General features: G+C 38.3%; 1 protein-coding gene across 1 annotated transcript in view; it reads left to right on the top strand.

Annotated features, from left to right (window-relative positions):
- Positions 1–18,578, top strand: part of LOC117405150 (E3 ubiquitin-protein ligase TTC3-like) — a 38,364-nt gene that overhangs the window by 18,315 nt on the left and 1,471 nt on the right. The window contains exons 20-47 of the mRNA XM_059030868.1: positions 505–564; positions 1,438–1,553; positions 2,132–2,255; positions 2,731–2,853; positions 5,077–5,178; positions 5,397–5,489; positions 5,656–5,720; positions 6,086–6,228; positions 6,611–6,925; positions 7,129–7,404; positions 7,625–7,671; positions 9,079–9,135; positions 9,234–9,316; positions 10,335–10,490; positions 10,799–11,639; positions 11,746–11,811; positions 12,020–12,160; positions 12,336–12,475; positions 13,145–13,213; positions 13,361–13,457; positions 13,661–13,764; positions 13,916–14,003; positions 14,562–14,663; positions 15,592–15,816; positions 16,226–16,539; positions 17,298–17,424; positions 17,674–17,835; positions 18,419–18,511. Coding sequence (XP_058886851.1) covers positions 505–564; positions 1,438–1,553; positions 2,132–2,255; positions 2,731–2,853; positions 5,077–5,178; positions 5,397–5,489; positions 5,656–5,720; positions 6,086–6,228; positions 6,611–6,925; positions 7,129–7,404; positions 7,625–7,671; positions 9,079–9,135; positions 9,234–9,316; positions 10,335–10,490; positions 10,799–11,639; positions 11,746–11,811; positions 12,020–12,160; positions 12,336–12,475; positions 13,145–13,213; positions 13,361–13,457; positions 13,661–13,764; positions 13,916–14,003; positions 14,562–14,663; positions 15,592–15,816; positions 16,226–16,539; positions 17,298–17,424; positions 17,674–17,835; positions 18,419–18,511 — 4,329 coding nt within the window. The remainder of the gene's footprint in view (positions 1–504; positions 565–1,437; positions 1,554–2,131; positions 2,256–2,730; positions 2,854–5,076; positions 5,179–5,396; positions 5,490–5,655; positions 5,721–6,085; positions 6,229–6,610; positions 6,926–7,128; positions 7,405–7,624; positions 7,672–9,078; positions 9,136–9,233; positions 9,317–10,334; positions 10,491–10,798; positions 11,640–11,745; positions 11,812–12,019; positions 12,161–12,335; positions 12,476–13,144; positions 13,214–13,360; positions 13,458–13,660; positions 13,765–13,915; positions 14,004–14,561; positions 14,664–15,591; positions 15,817–16,225; positions 16,540–17,297; positions 17,425–17,673; positions 17,836–18,418; positions 18,512–18,578) is intronic.

Below are 18,578 nucleotides of genomic sequence, written 5' to 3'. Positions count from 1 at the left end.
TTACCATATTCAGTCAAACTATGCAATGATGGTTATTTTAAAATTCTTAAACAATGGATTTTTTTTGAGGACTCAAAGGTCAGTTCAATCACAAACTAGTCATAACTGTAAGGTTTCTGTGCAGATCTGTTCTCTCTTTAGAAGACGAGTGTGTAGTGTGTTTATTACTGTATGATTAAACTTCTTCCTCAAGTTTCCTAATTTTAAAAATAAGTGTTTTGAGATGTAGTTGAAATAAGAAGTAAATGGCTGAGGGAAATAAACTTCCACGATCATAAAGTTAAGCGATCGCATCTAGCTTTTTTTTCTCAAGTTTTTGTTGTAAGCAAATAACATGTTTGTCATTATTTCAGTACCTAGTTTTTATGATCGACTAGTTAACAATAGCTTAGTTTTTTTTTTTTTTCGCATCATCTGCATTCAATCTCAAATGCCACCTACTGCATTTACTGAAATCTGCACTGTATTAATGTAAAGTATCTCTTTTTTTTTTTTTTTTTTTAGAAACTCAATCTCTATACTATGGATTATGCCAGTGCCTTGTGGGAAGTTGGACAACCCGAGGTAAGACTCTGCCATATTCAGTATTTTGCTGAACCATACATTACTCCATTTGATATAGTAAGTTAAATTTATCTTTACAGAAATGATTGTAAAGAAGGATTGTGAACTTCTTCCATTTAATACTAAGAACCTTGCCTAAACGAGAGTACTGCACTTAGTACACGTTGTAATACACGCAGAACCTATGCTACACTACTATACAGCAGAGGGACAGTATTTTGATTTACATAAATTAAGCAGAGAGCATAGAGACAGATAGATAGAAAACATGTAACTATTTGAACTACATGAACAGTGAATTAGGTGGTATACACTGCCTCTGTACTCATTCACACCATTATACTGTACACGCAAAACTCGTGTTTAAAATGTATCCATAACTTCAACACACTTAGAAGTCAAACCTATAAATTGGTTGATTTAGGGATCAACCCAGCCAGGATAAACTCGCAGATTTGACATCAACCCCCTCTGGATTGCATCATAGGTGCTTAATGCAATCCAGGGGGGGCTTACTAATGCTGTAATGAAATCCAGCTGTGGTTTATCCCATCTGGGATACAGGTTCATCAAATCCACCCAAATTTTATTCAGGGTCTATTTGGACACTGCTGCTGTACCCTTGAGCAAGGTACTTTACCTAGATTGCTCCAGTAAAAAAAAAAAAAAAAAAAACTGTATAAATGGGTAATTGTACGTAAAAATGTGTAAAAAAATAATGTAATTGTATATAAAAAGAATGTGATATCTTGTAATAATTGTAAGTCGACCTGGATAAGGGCATCTGCTAAGAAATAAATAATTTTATATATATATATATATATATATAATATATATATATATATACACACATACTTTTTTTTTAAATTTCAGGATTTGGCAGCAGCTAAAAATCATTTTAACAAAGTAAAAAACAATTTTCCTAAAGACGGTCTCCTTCAGAGTCTGGCTAACTATGGATTAGGGAAGGTGTACTTGAAAGAAAACAGGTTGGTGTATTTCATGATTTCATTTCTTGAACAATTTATCTCTATCCCAAGCATGTCCAGTACAACAAATCTGCCATACTGAATTGAGGTACAGTCTGTAAATGTCCAGTGATCTTTTTATTCATGTCCTTGTTCAAACGTCTTCTGTGATTTGGGGTGTATATTGTATCCTGTATTGTCATTAATAATTAGCAGTGTAACAATACACTATATTCACGATATTCAGGTCGCGATACCATATGTATCATGGTACATCGATTGTCGTGACTGGCTTCTTGTATGATGCATAATAAGATCATAGTGGCTATTAAATGATGGACGTTTTTGTTGAAAGACTTCTTTAATGAGACAGGGAGAGTATGTATCCATATCAGCCATAAAACACTTACTCTTCATTCAAGAACCAGTTGGAGATCTACAGTGAGCTGTGCTTTTGGTGTTGTATCACGATAAACAATCCATACTTCTCTTACAATACATCATGTAAAGAAAGTAACACGACCCCTTGGTACACGATGAACCATTATACCCCTAATTGTCTCTATGGTCTTCCTTTTTTTTTTTTTTTTTTTAATCAGGTTTTCAGAAGCTCTGGATCAGTTCAAAAAATCTCTTGCCCTGGCAAATTTGCAAACTACACCTGCCATATTGACTTGCCCCCCAGCAAAGCATATTATGGATGATCGGATTGAACATTTAAAGGTAAGGATGTTTCAGATCGCAGGCAGATTTAAAACGCACACAAAGCAAAGTCCTTGCTCAAGGCTTTAATGACACACCCAGCAGCAGAAGCAGTTAATTTCTTCCAAAGAACTTTTCTAAAATCAATTGGTTTCTTTTATATTCAGTTACCTGTCCTAGGCCTTTTTAAATCCTGAAGCAGCAGTATGCAAAACACCACTCTAACACTTTCAGAGAAAACCCGAAGCTTTGAAGAGACCGTAATGTTTTTGTGCCAATTCACACCTAACTGGATTCCGTGGAAGGTGTACCTATGGCATATCAAAGCTGTTGTTGCTGGCACAATGTGAAAAAAAAAGCGGGGTGGAGGGTGAGGGGGAGAGAAATTCCCTGGATTGATTGTTGTAAAAACTCTGCAGCTTACTGGAAATAAGAAACATAAGAGTTGCTATTCTTGTTGCATTGTAGCAACTGGTGTCTCCTTTTCTCTCTGCAGCGCCTCGTGGAGGTGTGCATTGAACTGTGCACGTTCCCTCCAAAACCGGACGCAGTTTGCCGCTATCAGCAATGCCAAGTGAATTCCAAAATCCAGATCTTCTTCACGGATCTCGATTTTAAGGTAAACTTAATCCCCAGTTACTAAACCTACTGGACTACTAAAAATGCCTTTTGTATTTCTAGTAAGTATATGCATTGATCACTGAAGAAATTAGACGTTGCATAAATTGACCACTTGCCAGACTGTTGCATTTCAAGCTGGGAGATAATTTAAAATGTGTGTCTTGGCTGCGATATAGACAAGGCACAACAGCAGAAAATTAGCAAAATTTGAGTAATTGCATCTAATCCAGTTGCATTGTGAAGAAACAGGGATGGAAGTAAATGAAACCTATTAACACCCAACCGTCTTTAAGAAATACAACTGAAAACATTGTTCTTTCCAAGGAAGCCTTTAGCTTACTGGCCGATACAGCCAAAAAAAAGAACACTTGAGAATCTGAATGCCTTCAGATCCGATAAGGAGAGTTGAATGAGTCTCCAGATGAGCTGTCCCCTGCCTTTTGTAAGAGTAAACGCAGGGTTATGCAAGCAAAACTCGCTTTTGCAACATGCTTTTCATCCTTCATTGATTCCTTACTGTTGCGCGGTGGTGTATGACATTCTATTATAGGTTATATAGACATTGTCATCACAAATATATTGTCAATGTCGTGGATATTGTATATTAACAGGAATCTACATTGAATGAACTTTAATCTAATTTGTGTAGCTTTGCCTAGCGATAACGATCAAGCTAACACCTTGAATGCATCAGGCACTCAGAAAACAAAAGGCTAATCAAACCTGTCTATGCGATTTAATTACCCAGTCAAGTGAGAGAAAGGTGGTTTAACATAAGAGTCTGAAAGAGAGAAAAATGACCACTTTAAATAGCTTAAAGATTTGGAGATTTAAGACAAATATCACATCATATTGATTTAATACCACTATGAGTACAAGATGCAAGTGTTTTTATTCTTAAATTGCGTAACAAGTATAGAATAAGCCAGGTAATAAATCCCTAAGAGAATTAAACTGTTTGCAATGTCTAACGAAAGTCGCAACCCGACATATTTGGTGTCTAAAGAAATATAATTTCTTATGGTAAAAATAACAGGAATTCAGAATAAAATCTGAATTATTTACCAAAGGTTATGCACGTTTTAAGTTTCCCCTTTCCAGATTATGATAATGAACTAATCAGACAGAGGAAGGGCGCGAGCAATCAATCAAGGTTTCGAGCCCATTCAGCCACAAAATACCCAATCGGAGCATGCAGCAGGAAATTCAAATAATTTCTTTGTTTGAAAAGTATAAAGGCCGACTGTAAACCATTAGCTCCTTGCCCTGACTTCTCCGCAATACCCTGACTGCTCCACTGAGCCCTGATTGGATACCCGCTCCTCTGATACCTGCTCACTCAGATTCAAATAAACTACAAGACTGCACCCTTAGCTCTCAGTATTTATCCATCAAGGTCGGGGGGCCCTGACACTCAGAGAAACACAAGGTAACAGAACGTGAAGTGACTGCTTTCCAGGCTACGTAACAATACTCTTAAATATCTATTCAGGTATTGTGTGACCCCTTGTAGTGTCAGTATGTACTAATATTTATTTGGTAAATTGCTGTTTTAAACCTTAGTTCTTATTGTAATGCTTTTAATGTGACATTGTGTAACTGTTTTGTGTGATTTTCAAACTTATTTTGTTTCATGCTTAATAAATACCATCTTTCTAAGAAGAGATTCCCAGTATTGAGTCATTCGCTCATGTTGAACAAACACGCTTTATGAACTGGAATTTTAAATGATTGTCTCCTCATTGATAACAAGACTTCTCATAACTGTGAATCTGCTCTAAATTGACCCTGAAAGAGGTGTGTGTGTGTGAGAAGCCCTGTTTGGCCTTGGGGGAATTTGGGATTACAAGCGACACCCTGAACTGGACGTGTTTTAGTTCATACCTCTTGACCAGAGCCCACCAGCTGAAAATACAAAACCTGAGCAGCTGATCGTTTGATTGGTCATTGTTAAATGGTTGAAGGTGATAGATTTGAGTGGCCAAGTTTGTTCTCTTAATTATCCTAAAGTTTTATCCCATTTATTTGGTTGGTTTCTTGTGTCCATTAACTTGTACACCAACAGAAAACCAGTGTGTAGCAGGCATTGTGTACTGCACGCGATTTTCATTTTAACAATTTCATATTTGGTGAGGTAATTGTATGAGAAATTTGTCCTGTTTTTTCATCTGCAGTAGGATTTGTATTGCAACAAACTGAAGTGGTTTCATTCATTTTGCAGGGGTTTATTCGAGTGCAGTGTTGCCAGAGGTGTTGTGTAGAGTATCACATCAGCTGCTGGAAAAAGATAAAAGCAGCAGTATTCAACGATAAAAATGATAAGGTAAGAGCAATTCCGAGGCACTAATTATGATCGTAAGGAAGAAAGCATTAATCTTTGTAAAATGCAACTGGTAATAAACACGTAAGATGAACTGTACATATTGCATACTTTTAATTGACACCTCTCTCTCTCTCTCGATCTCTCTCTCTCTCTCATTTACTATTGAGTCTCTGTTCATTATTTGTATTTTTCATGATTTATTTATTTTTCTTCTACAGGATTTTCTGCGGGAAGCATGTTTTACTCCTGACTGTAGTGGTAAAATTTCAAAAATTATAATCTATGGTTCAACAGGATTACTCAAATGTGAGGTAAGGCATATCCAGAGAAAATGTTTTTGCTTTTTAATACTTGGGGTTATGCTTATGCAGTTGTACATAGTAGTAATAATGAAGAGCCTCTGCTTATGTTTATTTCAAATTCACTGCTTTTGTGAATTGTTCATTCATGGTTTCTACTCCTGTTCTATTTTTCCAGTTAGAAACTAATATTCAGAAAGTCAATGCAACACCAAAGCTGACTGTCAAACAGAAATGTACAAGGTATGTTGATCATCTATAACTATGAAACATTCAATAGTTCTAATACTGAAAGAGATACTAGAATAAACTTTAATACATTTAATGACAATTGTTTGGCACACATAAAAATTCACCACGAAGGTCCATTCCACTACATGTGTATATGTACACAAATATATTAAGTACTCTTAAGAATCTGGTCAGAGATTACATTGTTCCAACTGTTTATTAAATTGAAACATAGTTTTAAATGTAGCGTGCACAAGATATGCCTAATAAGCTAATCATGCTCACTATAGTGATTGAACACACCTTCAGGCCAGCCCAGTTTGTAACAAATTGTTACAATTTTGACGTTGTATGCAACTGAACTTTCTTTCCTCCAGCATTAAGAAACTGAAATCTAAAGAAGATCGCAAATTAAGACGAAAGCAACGAAGAAAAGAGGCGATGGAAGCCATTACATTGAAACTAAGCCATGAATCAAAGACAGGAAGTGACTGTTCTAAGGCAGATTCTCTTGATAAAGGTTAGGCCTCTCTCACTTGTTTTTGTAAACGCTGCTGCTTCAACTCTGACGCACACCCGGACTTTGTATTTTGCAGTGTTGTGGAACCCCTTAGGTAAATTGACACAGTGCCCTTCACTTTTAACTGTGACCTAATTTGGCTGCCATATTGTATCGTATAACTTTTTCTGGTTTCTGGATGATAAGTCTAAACTGAGTTACTAGTTTCACATTTTGTATATAGCTGTTTTATAAAATGACTCTCCCAGTTAAGTTCTATTAATTATAAGTTATCATTTTCCACAGTCCACTGCAGAGGGTATTTAATAATTCTGACTGAACGAACGAAGTGCCTGTTAACACTCCTTGTGTACAAAGATTGAACTGCTCTTGAACTTTGCAGCTGTTCAGCAGACCTGGATGATCTACGGGGATCGCATCCTGCAGCAGATTATTGAGAACAAAGAACTTTTGAAAGAGGGGGTACAGGACATCTCTAACATGAAGAAGTATCTGGAGCCTTGGACTGCAGGGGACAAGGAGAAAAACACATTCTCCATAAATAATGCTGAGCAGCCTGTAGCTATGGGAGACCTTGTGGATTTACTGGGGCAGAGAAAGAACAGGGTATTAACAAGAGTGTTCATTGAAGCACTAAGCAAATGTGAAGACATCAGCCCGAAGCTGCAAGACTGGACTCAAAGGCTTAATAATGCAGGTAAATACAGACTTTTTTTAATCTGTTTTGTGATGGGTGACTTTACAGCATTTTTAGAAGCTCCGCACCAGACACTCATAGATCCCTGTGTTGTGTGTTGCATTCTGAATTCAGTTTCTGTGTGTGTTTTTTTTTTCCACTTTTAAATGCCAGTAAGAAAAGAAAAAAAAAGGTGTTAATACTTTCCATTTTCCCTTTGACAGGTTTGAAAGCAGCAGAGGCATTCATTACCCGGTACTCGGACAATCTAGAAGAGCATGACCTCAGTCCACTTTTGGATTTCTATCCCTTTATGGAATTTTTGACAGAAAAATTTGGAACTAAGCCGGTGTTTTTGAACTCTGGCACCTGTGCTCTTGTGGATTATATAAAGCAGGCCCCTCAACAGGAAATGCGTCTCTTTATTTGGTCCCTTGAAAACAACGTGGAAATGTTCCCCTCCCTCAAACACATTCTCAATGAATATTTTGAAGTAATGGGTGAGTGTTTGAACAGTTGACGTATGGAATTGTATTGTATGTCGGTTGACGCACACTATTTTTCTGTGCATAACTCGAACTAATGAAAGTTCTCTCAGCTGGAGATGGATATTGTGATTCTGAGGTTTGAAGAACCTTTTAACGTTTAACATTTAGGACATTTGGTAGTTATTTGTCCACTTGAAGTTTATTTGTTTGTTTTATCCGTTTTATTTTACAGATGCCTCCTGTACTGTGTTAAAAAAGCAAGATAACGAAGATATATCTGTAAGTATGGACTCTACCACATTTGTGTATTTAAGGCTCCCCAGTGGCTCGCCCAAAGAAAAAGGGAAAAAAAGCAGTAAATGCACTTCCATACAGAGAGCAGGTTGAGCTGTAATTAGGCTTGCTACTTTTCGATTTTAATCGATTTAGTTTGTTAAACGTCGAATTTCCTAAAAATGAGTTTGACTGAAATACATTTTACATAGGACAAATGTCGGTAAAACCACTCTTCTTTTTTTATTTTCTTACCAAAAATAATAATTTAGAAATCTGTAGTTTTATACTTGCTGTCTGTCCTGTCTCTGTTCAGCTCTGAATGGCCAGTGGTCCCTTAGTAAACTACTGTAGTTTCACTGTCGGTCATTTCATTCTGTTATAACAGACCTCGTTGACCTGAAGCAGCGCTAGAATGCTCATTTGTTTAAATGACTGTCAATCATCAAGACCTGTACCGACTGTGCACTTTCATTTGCCAGCTACAGCGTCTGTCGTTCAGAGCGCCTACTTTGAAATTAACAGCTTAAGGTGTAGGTATACGGTGACAGTTACTAGTTTGATTTGAAAATGGGGTGCAAGAGGAAAACCCTTAATGAGTATTGTGCACAATACCCTGATCGACTGAAGTCTCCCCTGCAGGATGAAGCGGGCCTGTCTGCCTTGCCTTCCAGCGAGTCCAGCTTTTATTTTTACTCGTAAATTAGTGCTATAAAGGTCTGTGTAATGCACTTTTATATGCTGCGTTTTCTACATTTTTTTTTTTAGATCTTTCTTTGAGGTAAAGCTCTGCTGTGACTAAACGTTATTTCAGTTAGAATGTTGGTAACCATGGTTTTGTTGCATGTTGAATATGCTAAAAGGGGTTTTGCTAAATGAGATGTTTCTCAATGGCATAAAAATTGAAATCAAATAGTAGCAAGCCTAGCTATGAAGGACAGCAAGCTGGTTTGAATCTCAGTGCATTGGCTGTTGCGTAATCTAGCCAGCCTGGGCCACGTCTCTGTGGTTTAGTTGCTTAAAAAAGAGCCTCTGATGGAATTGGTTGTAGTTAATTCCTCCTGATAGGCGAGTAGGTTGCAAGAAAAACTAGGGCAAATTTTCAATCGGTCACAAAAGCAGTGCAGGCACAAACACGGTCCTCATACCTGAAAGGTTACAAATATTTGTGTACAATCAAGTCTCAGATTATTGCCAAAATGTATCAGAATTAAAAAATGTCTGAGGCTAGGAGTGCATTACAAAAGTTTGGTGACAAGTCGTGCAAAATGAAGGCAGCTACCATGTTCACCATGTAGAAGACAGATGGACGGACACAATCGGCACAAGTCCGCCCCCCCCCCCCCTTCATATTGATTTAGATTTTTTGACAACTATTCCTTCATCTAAAAATAATTTATTTTGTCTGTTCAGAATAAAGGTATTCAGGGTAAAAACAGGAATCGAAAAAAGAAGCTGAAAGAATCAAAGGTAAGTTGTCAGACTCTTCAAAACACATTTCTGTGTGATTTTTAGTTTGCATCATTTACTATGTTTTTTATGTATTTATTTATTTCTTCTTCCTCCAGTCTGTTTATATTCTGTCTGGAACGGTTGGTGGGACGCACAGAGAGGAAGATGAGGATGATATTTTCACTGAAGAAGACACTCTGTAAGTATAAGGTAGACCCCCATAGGTTTATATTGTGGGGTCTCTGCTCTTCTGCATGTATTAACCCTTTCCGGTCCAATGTCGGACCCTATGCGACATCATCGAAAAGACGAAAAAAACAGGTCTCTAGGCGTGTTTTCTCCGGAAAAAGCCGAGAAAACTATTCAATGGCCGAGTGAGACTGATGGGAGCCGAGAGAAGCCAAAAAAGAATAAAAGGGGGCGTATCTCATGAATACAGATAGCCCCGGCACTACATAGATAACACTGACATAAACAAACAAGATAGCTGCTTCTGCATCCAGCGCTCAAAGAATATCACAGACATTTGCAGAGCTTTTTTTTTTTAGATGTTATAGTAATAAAATGACTTGGATCGCATTATTGAGGAGTTTAGTGATTAAAGCGAGTGATCAGGAGATGATTTATCGGTATGCACTACTATGAAGAGGTATGTGAAAAATAGTGAACAAGGGGTGGGGCGGGCCTGGAAATGCAGTACTGAGTGTCCTGTTGATATACAGTGCCTTTTAAACCTGTTTTACTGTGAAAAATACTTTTAAACAGCACGTCCTAAAATAAACTGCGCGTGTGAAAATAAATTGGACCTGACGCGTCTGAGACGTGCTGAATAAATGGACCGCTAAGGGTTACAGAAAAATCTCATGGTCCCGACCCAGACTGCATGTATCTTGGGGAAAAACTTTTCTGAAATTTGTGAAGCTGTCCATTTTATCGGTCATTTCAGATGCTTTTGGGTGTTACCTACAGTTTTCACTATGCTGACTTGACATTTGTAGTATACAAACCGCTCCTATAAGCTTTTGAATTACAAACTTCTGTGGAATTTAATTGTTTGTGAAAATAATGGCACCCATTTTAAAAGCACAGAAGACAATCTGTCTAAAGTGTTGGGGACTGTAAGCAACCTATGAGACAGTGTAAATAAGTTTTGTCTAAACATAAAATATGAAAACATAAATTGAAGAAACCTTTTTTGATTGTCGTTTTGATGGCAGGAGGTTTCTCTGCTCTCAAGATCGTTTTATGGTTCCTGAGCATCTTCGTGATCAGGTAACAGAATTTGAAGTTCAATATAACCAAGCTCCTCGCAGCAGCCATTACAGAAGAATTCTGGACAATAACCCAGATCCATCACGAGAGAGTTTGTATGAGTAAGTCAAACGACATTTTAAAGTCTTCTATCTAATGTACTGAACTACCATCTCCTCCTTTTTTTATTTTTCCTTTTTACTGTCTTGTCGAACAATAGTATTAAGGTGATGATGCATTATATTCCAAAATGTACTATAATCTGATGAATCAACAAGGGGCTGAAATATTTAACTAAATATATCTTTTTTTCTCTCTCTCTCTCTCTCTCTCTCTCTCTCTCTCTCTCTCTCTCTCTCTCTGAGCAAACTGGCTTGTTAAATATTCCAGAGTAAACCTAATTTCCTTTTTTCCCTTTTTTGCATAACAGCTATTTTTCTCAAATTCTGGAAGAGCACGGCCCAATGGAAATTGATAACCAGTTGCTGGTGGGAGAATTTGAAAACTTCCCTGGAGAAACAAAGGAAATGGTAGCGAATGCTGGAGGACTGAAATCTTTTCTGCTGGAATCGTTGAGATTCGTCATGATAAACGATCTGATTGGACTGATGAAACATGCTGTTTCTCTTAAAGAGCAAGCGGTGGACGCACCCTGGGCAGCAAGTGACTATATTAACAGCGGGAATAAACTCTCAGACAGTGTGCCTGGCAATGACTGGGAGCACTATAACCAACAGAAAGCTCAACTAAATCCTTCTGCTCAGGAATTTAAACCCTTCTCTATAAACCACAATGACTTCTTATCTTATACCCCAAATAACATGTTGCTGACACAGACTCCGCTACCCTCGGATTATGGATTTTCATCAACTGATTCTTTTTCTGCTTTGAAAATGGCTTTGCCTGAAACTGACCCATTTGGAGTAATACACTTCTCTCCATTAGAAACTGCATTCGCTTCAGTAACACATTCAGAATTATCTGATGCTCTGGAGTGTACAATGTCTCATAATTCTAATATAGTTATTGATAATTCTGGTAAAAGTAGTATTGGTACTTCCAATAGAGTGTATGATCCTGAAAGGACAGACAGCTTGAAAACTAGTGCTCAATATACACCATTTTACTTTGGAACTGCTAAGGATACAACTTCAGAGCCATTTATGGGATCATGCATATATGACAAAGTTGGTCCTGAATCTGAGAATTCTAAGAAGAAGAAGAAAAAAAAAGATTCTAAACCTGTTTTTATGAAGGCTATAGGTGTACAGGTGAAGACTTGCAAATTCCACTTTAATTTATTTGCTGAATTCTGTTCTGTACATTTACCCCAATTTATCTTTCTCTCAATTAAACTTCCTGCTTTTGATTTTGTAGGTTTATCATGAAACTACAGAACAGGAAGTCAATACCGATCCTTTTAACCCTTTTGAAACTCAGCAAGTAAGTGAATGTGTTGTATTGATCAGAGATGCACTGATCAAACGGGTCATTGGGGTCCCCAGAAAACACTGGAAACGTTCCCTGTTTATACAGAGTTCATTTATTCATTTTTGTATGATCAAACATTTATTTTCACTGCAGTAGCGTTCTTGTTCTTTCCATTGGGGGGTCCCGGTTGTCTTATTAAAGGAGTATTTTCATTCCTCAGGGGGACATTATTCGAAATGAAAAGGAGCTCAGAGTCCTGCGAGAGCAACTGAAAGAAGTCGAAGAGAAATACGAACAGCGCGACGACAAAGAGATTAATGCACTTGAGAGAGAAGTGAAGGAAATAAATCAGAAAATAGAGGTACGCTTTTGTACACTTTCTTGTGTTTTAAAAAAAAAAATTGGAGGTTTTATAACTGAGCTTGCAGGAGCTTTTTTGTTTGTTTCTTGGTTGCATAATTCTTCATACAGAAGTATGCCGTATGAAAGTGGTATCAATGTAAAATTTAGTACAGTTTCATTTCTTCCCCACACAGATAACAAAAACAGAACTGAACTTGATTCGGCAGAAACTAGAAAGTGATATGAAGAAGGCCCAACAGGAAAAGCGAGAACACCAGGAATCATTTAAAACGCTCAAGAATAAAATCAAATCTCTAAATGAAACCAGTGAGACGTAAGTACCATAAACTGTTCATCTCTTTTAGAAAAGCTGCTAATTTGAAGAGTTGCCTTTGTTCTTGTTACACCCACTGGCAAACTAATAAATACTGACGTCAAACTAATATTGTATTAAAAACCGACATTGCCACTTTCTCAGTTATTTAGTTAGTAGATGTATTGTTACCGGCAGCCACACAAAGCATGGCAACATATTCTGAAATTAAGATTTGTGTTCTTCACTGCCCGTGTTTCACAAACCTAAGAGGTTCTTGCAGGTGACTCAGGTAAACTAGACCACATGTAAGGATTGATGGAAAACCATAGAATATCAAGTCAGTCCTGTCCTCTATCCAAATCAATCCGTTATGGGAACTTTGTGAAACGGTCAGGGTTGGGTAGACATTTGGCTCCTATTGCTTTCCAAATTAAACAAAGTGAGAGGTGGGTTGTGACAGACAAACATGCACTGTAGTAATGATGTATATTCTGCGCAAGATAACTGCAGTCAGACAAAAGCATGGAACCACCAGCAGCAGCTCCAGTTTGATTTTGAAACCAGATGAGATATACTTGTACAGCAGCTTCATGGTGCTAATAGAAAAATAACCATAATATTTATTTTATTTATATACATGTTTTTGGTAGTAAAAGTATGTCAATTGCCTAATGTTTTCTTCTTTAGATCCTTGAGAAACATTGAAGAAAAGAAGCAGGAATATGAGAAGCACTTTAATAAGTTCCTTGAATTAAGGCAAGTCTCCAGGAGCTTTCATGCCATAACTGGTCCATTTTCCAGGTCTTGCGTCATGTACTCCGAGTGATCTCTTTCATTGGATTTATATAAAATTTGAAACCGTTTTTAAAACGGAGAAGTAATCTTAATAATTTGTATTCACAGCAACCAATCAGCAGCTGAGAAGATGAAGCTGGAGGAACTGCTTGCGCAGAAAGAAGAATCAATCAAAAAGGCTGTTGAAAGAGCAAGGGCAGCAGAGGTAGGGTATTCAAAATGCAGTGCTTCTCATGGTGCTATGAACACATACTTAAATACATGTTTATTTCATGTCATTGAATCCCAAACGCACATGTAGTTTGGTGTCATGTTTGGCTTATTTCTTAAAATAAGAGATGGTAAAATCACTATAAAATGACTCTTCTGTAACAGGATGGTCTAACACCATTTCTTTCTCTGGTTTAGGTCACTTTGCTTGAGAATCAACGCAGTGGCAGCCTGTATTTACTGTACAAAGTTGCTTCGAAAGGAGAAGTAACTGTAAAGAACCTGAAACAACTGGCAGCTGGGTAAATACTTTTTATTTTAGGAACTTGTAATATACAATATGAACCCCTCCCCAAGATCAGAGCGACGGTTGTAGACATCAAGTCTGCAAACCCGAAATATACAGTTAATTCTATTACTGGTGTTAACATTAAAGTTTGCTGCTTCTTGCAGAACCTCCTCTCCAACTTTGTTCCTACCTGCCATTGATGCCTGGCAAGCATTGCTTTCAGACATGCAGAAGAAAATAAGAACTGCAGAAGTAAGTTTATTGCATCAACAACGGCTGCTGCAGAGTCACTTAGGACCTTGTTTGTTTTACATCTCATCCAAAGGATGAAGCACAAGGAGGTTCAGTGACTTGCTCAGGGTCATACAGTGAGTCAGTGGCTGAGCTGGGATTGAACCAGAAACCTCCTGGTAGCAAGTCCTTTTCTTTAACCACTGGCCTACCAGTCCTATTTAGAAGTAAATGTAATTCTGCTTCACCATTTCACAACTGGATGGTTTAATTAACCCTACGTACATGCCCTCAAGTATTTGGATACTTGAGAGACGTACAGCAGTTTGCCTAAAGCCCTGTATCCTTCAACCTTGTGCTCTTTGCCCTCGCCGGCTTCACATGTGTACTGAACAACACCACCTTTTTGTGTTACTTTTGGTTTGAATGCCAATTTTCTCAGAAAGAAAAGGCAGTTCTTCGATCATAACATAACCAGATCCTTGCAAACCGTATCTTCTCTGTCAGTTTCAGTTTTTCAGTTCTAGCTACTCTGTATGAATCTTGGCATCAGTGTTTGTTTTTATTTCTTTTTTACAGTCGCAATATGAGGAAAGAATTGATATGGTGAAAAAGGGTTCAAAACTAAGCAGTCTTGCACCAGTGTGTGTTCCAAAACCACCTCCCATCCCTTCTCTACCTGTAAGTACTGGCTTTGCTTCCTGTATACTGGAGTAAATCAGTTGTTTTTGTACAATGCAATGTATTGCTATTCCTCTTACTGTGTTTATTAATACAATGGTTTTTATAGTTGTAGGAGTCCTGTACCTTCATTTAATACGCAGCTACAGTGTAATGTGCGCTCCAGAACTTGGGTTACCACAGACTGTGTAGAAATTGAAATAGTTTTTTAATTGCATAAAATATGTCATTTTTTGGGAGGGGAGGGATACATATTTGTTTTTATTGTTAATTTGTTTAATTTTGGACATAAACATGTGCTGTATATACTTTCAGGGGATCTACCCGATTCATTAAAACCACTAAAATAAATGTCCTATATTCAGTGACAAACCTTTTGATTCTTGTGTGTTTAATAGTTATGGGTGATATTCCTTAAACCACACTGCCCTCTGGTGGCTTTGCATGCACATCTTAGAATTTGTGTTTGCAAAGCTTGCCGTTTATTTTTGTCAAACTTTAACGAAGGAAAGCAATATCCCATGCAAACTGGAATACCACTGGAATTTTGCAGTTATAATGTACGTTTTATATAATGTGTGCATTTCTGGGCTTCCCTCAGGTTCGTTGGGGTGAATGTGTGAACCCCAACCTTTCATATGAAACTTAGCCTCTACTGTTATGAGATATAACTTTTATATTAGTCTGGTTAGTCTGTCATTGAACTTCTGAAATGAAGATACATTTAAAAAAAAATCTCATCTGGAGTGGAGCCAGCATTTGCAGTATTGGCAGACCTAGCAAAGAGATAAGCAGTGCCCCAGAACACATTTTGTGTCCCTGTTAATACAACGTTTGCATTGAAATTGGGGTTTGCATTGTTTTTGCTCTTAACACAAGTAGTTGTGGTAAGTAATGGAGAGGTCAATTTAATCCCTTTGTCTTGCAGATGCCGTTTTATCCTTTCCCTGCACCACATGTTCTGGCGTCAACTGTGCCTTTCCACCCCCACTTCCCAGTGCCACCCCCCACTTTCTTTACCTCTCAGCAAGGCTCTGCACCAGCCATGCAGCCTGTCAATTACACCCCAGGCAGACCGCAAACCCAAGACCAGCTGGACTCCTCACAGTTACACTCAGGCTCAAACAGCACGCCTCGTCCTGGAGACCGTGTAGTAAGTGTTGACACAGCCAGAGTAGTTTAATTTATGAACTACTTCTGTCTACACACTCCTGGCATCTGGAAGCCATGCTCTGTGTGGTTTTAGTTAATTTTAAAACAAGTCTCATTTTAAATGTTATGACAATCGGAGCAGTATACGAAGTAATGACGTATGCTGCTGTACAATAGGCAGACAACTGGACACATTTCACCCTTGTGTAAATATTTGCATTACAAGATAATTGAAACTATTCCCTGCTTGACTAACGGATGCCTCGTAATGATACGGTTTCTGGCTGTGACTGAGCAGACTGTGCCTGAATGATGGGCTTTATATTCCTGCTCATTTAAAGTATAGAGCTGCTAATAGGATTTTTTTTTTTTTTTTTTTAAATGTATTCATTTGTGTCTCCCAACTCCAGGTAATGTCCAACAGGCCCTTTATTAATGACCCAGCAGTTCTGCATGTGTCCTCCCTGGTTCGGCATCAGAACACTGGGAACATGCAGCAGGGAGAGCAGAAACGTGCATCCAGAGCCAGCCCCAGCCCCAGAGCCAGCCCCAGTCCTGTCCCATCCGAGGTGATGGAAGGGAAGCCTCGGCAAGAGCGTACCCCAGTAAACCAGACGTCTGCAGTGCCTGATGTTAAGAGTTCAAGACCCGCTCCACAACAGCAGCAGAACAGTTTTGAGAAGATTATTGATCGACTGATTGCCATGTTTCCGCATTATACCAGGTAAAGAAAGTAAATTAAAAGGCTGTTGGGCACATTCGGTGTCCCAGAACTTTTAACCCTTTGTGGTCCATTGTCAGACCTGGTCCGACATTGCAATTATTCCTATCCGGTCCATTGTCGGACCCTGTCCGACATCATCAAAAAAACGCAAAAAACAGGTTTCTAGTCTTTTTTTCTCCGGAAAAAGCCGAGAAAGCCATTCAATGGCGGAGTGGGAGCGACAGGAGCCGAGACAAGCCGTTAAAAAAAATAAATAAATAAAAAAATAAAAAGGCGTATCTCATAATGCCCCTGGCATTACATAGGGGTGGTCATAAGGAAACAAGCTGAATGGTACTGTATCAGCGCTCAGAAACTATCCTGGACATTTGCAAAGCTTTTTTGAGATGTTATAGTAATAAAATAATGACTTGGATTGCATTATTGAGGAGTTTGGTGATAAAACGAGTGATCAGGAGATGATCGATCGGTATGTACGACTATTATTATTTATTTATTTATTTATTTATTTATTTATTAGCATATGTGAAAGCGATAGCGAACAAAAGGGTGGGGCTGGAGATGCCTAGTGAGTGCTTTGTTGATATGTAGAGCCTTTTAAACCCGTTTGACTGTGAAAAAAAAATACTTTTAAACACAGCGTCTAAAATTAACTGCGCATGTGAAAATAATTGGACTTGACGTGCACTTAATAAATGGACTGCAAAGGGTTAAAAGTGGTTCTTTGTACAAATAAATACTCTTTCTTTTAAATGTAGGTCTACCCTGACAGTTTTCATTAAGGACATTCGTACTGGAAATGGAGGAAGTCTTAATACGTTGTCCTACGAAGAAATCATCAACAGGGTGGCTCAACGCATCTTGGACCATCAAGACAACACTCGAGTAAGAATTCTCTTGAGAAATGTCACCATGCCTGCTAAAACCTGGAAATGCTTATGGATCAATTATTATAGCGGAGACAGGCATATGTCACATTCAGTTTTAATGAAACTCGACGGATTTAGGTCGTAATCTACTTTTTCTTGTTACCGATGGCTTTAATTCTGAATTTAAGAACCGTGCAGGGGTATGAATGTGCAGGGAATATGCATGATGCATATAACTGAGCTTCATTTTCTATTTTGTATTTAGGAACAGATCCAACATGACAATGTGTCTCGCACTACACCAACAAAGCCTCCTTCCAAATCTACTTCTCCAGCTCCAAAGAGGGGCTCGAACACACCGCCCCCTGCACATGCGTGGAGACTTGTAGCATCGCAGAGCAAATCGCAGTGGCAGAAAAACAAAGCAGTAAGCACTATTTTTAAAATGCTTTGAACTTGGCAATGTTTCTGAAATGTGGCCAGTAAGGCACCCAATTTTGACTAAACCTGGTATACAATTCTGGGCGCATGTTCTTTAGGGCCAGGTTTAGGTTGTGTTGACATACTGTTTGAGATGTGGTCGCACAAGCATTTGATTTCACTTTGCATGGACGGTTGTAATGAGCTAATCCATATAGAATGATTTTGAAGGCAACAGTGAAATGCATGGCTGAGCTTTTCAAGCATGTCTTGAGTACCACTTTTTTTAGATTAATGATTCACTGTTCATGTGCATATTGTACATGCTGCGGCAGTTGGTAATAGTACTTTTTCATGACAAACTTCACGAAGTTATATTGTAGTGGTGGGTCCTTGGTAGGGGATATGAATGCCACTGATGGTTGGAGCAATGAAGGCCATATCTTTACAACAGCTTGCCTGAATTTGACAATACTTTTGCATGGGCATTTGTAAGAAGAATATGATCCAGCTGTTGCAGCACCTCAATTCTAAAGATGTCCTCTTGGTGACTGTACTTAACCCCCCCCCCTCCCCACTGTTCTTCACAGTTGTATGCTGAGGATCCCTGTATTATTTGTCATGAAGAAATGTCTCCGGAAGACCTTTGCGTTCTCGAGTGCAGACACAGCTTTCATGGAGAGGTAAGGATTAACTGCAGTACTACTGTACTGAAGTTCAGGCCTGCTGTTCAATCCTAAATGATCCTCT

The sequence above is a fragment of the Acipenser ruthenus genome, chromosome 9 (genome assembly GCF_902713425.1).
Source record: "Acipenser ruthenus chromosome 9, fAciRut3.2 maternal haplotype, whole genome shotgun sequence".
NCBI lineage: Eukaryota > Metazoa > Chordata > Actinopteri > Acipenseriformes > Acipenseridae > Acipenser > Acipenser ruthenus.
The sequence above is the reverse complement of the archived record's forward strand: the minus strand, read 5'-3'. Positions and strand labels throughout refer to the sequence as shown.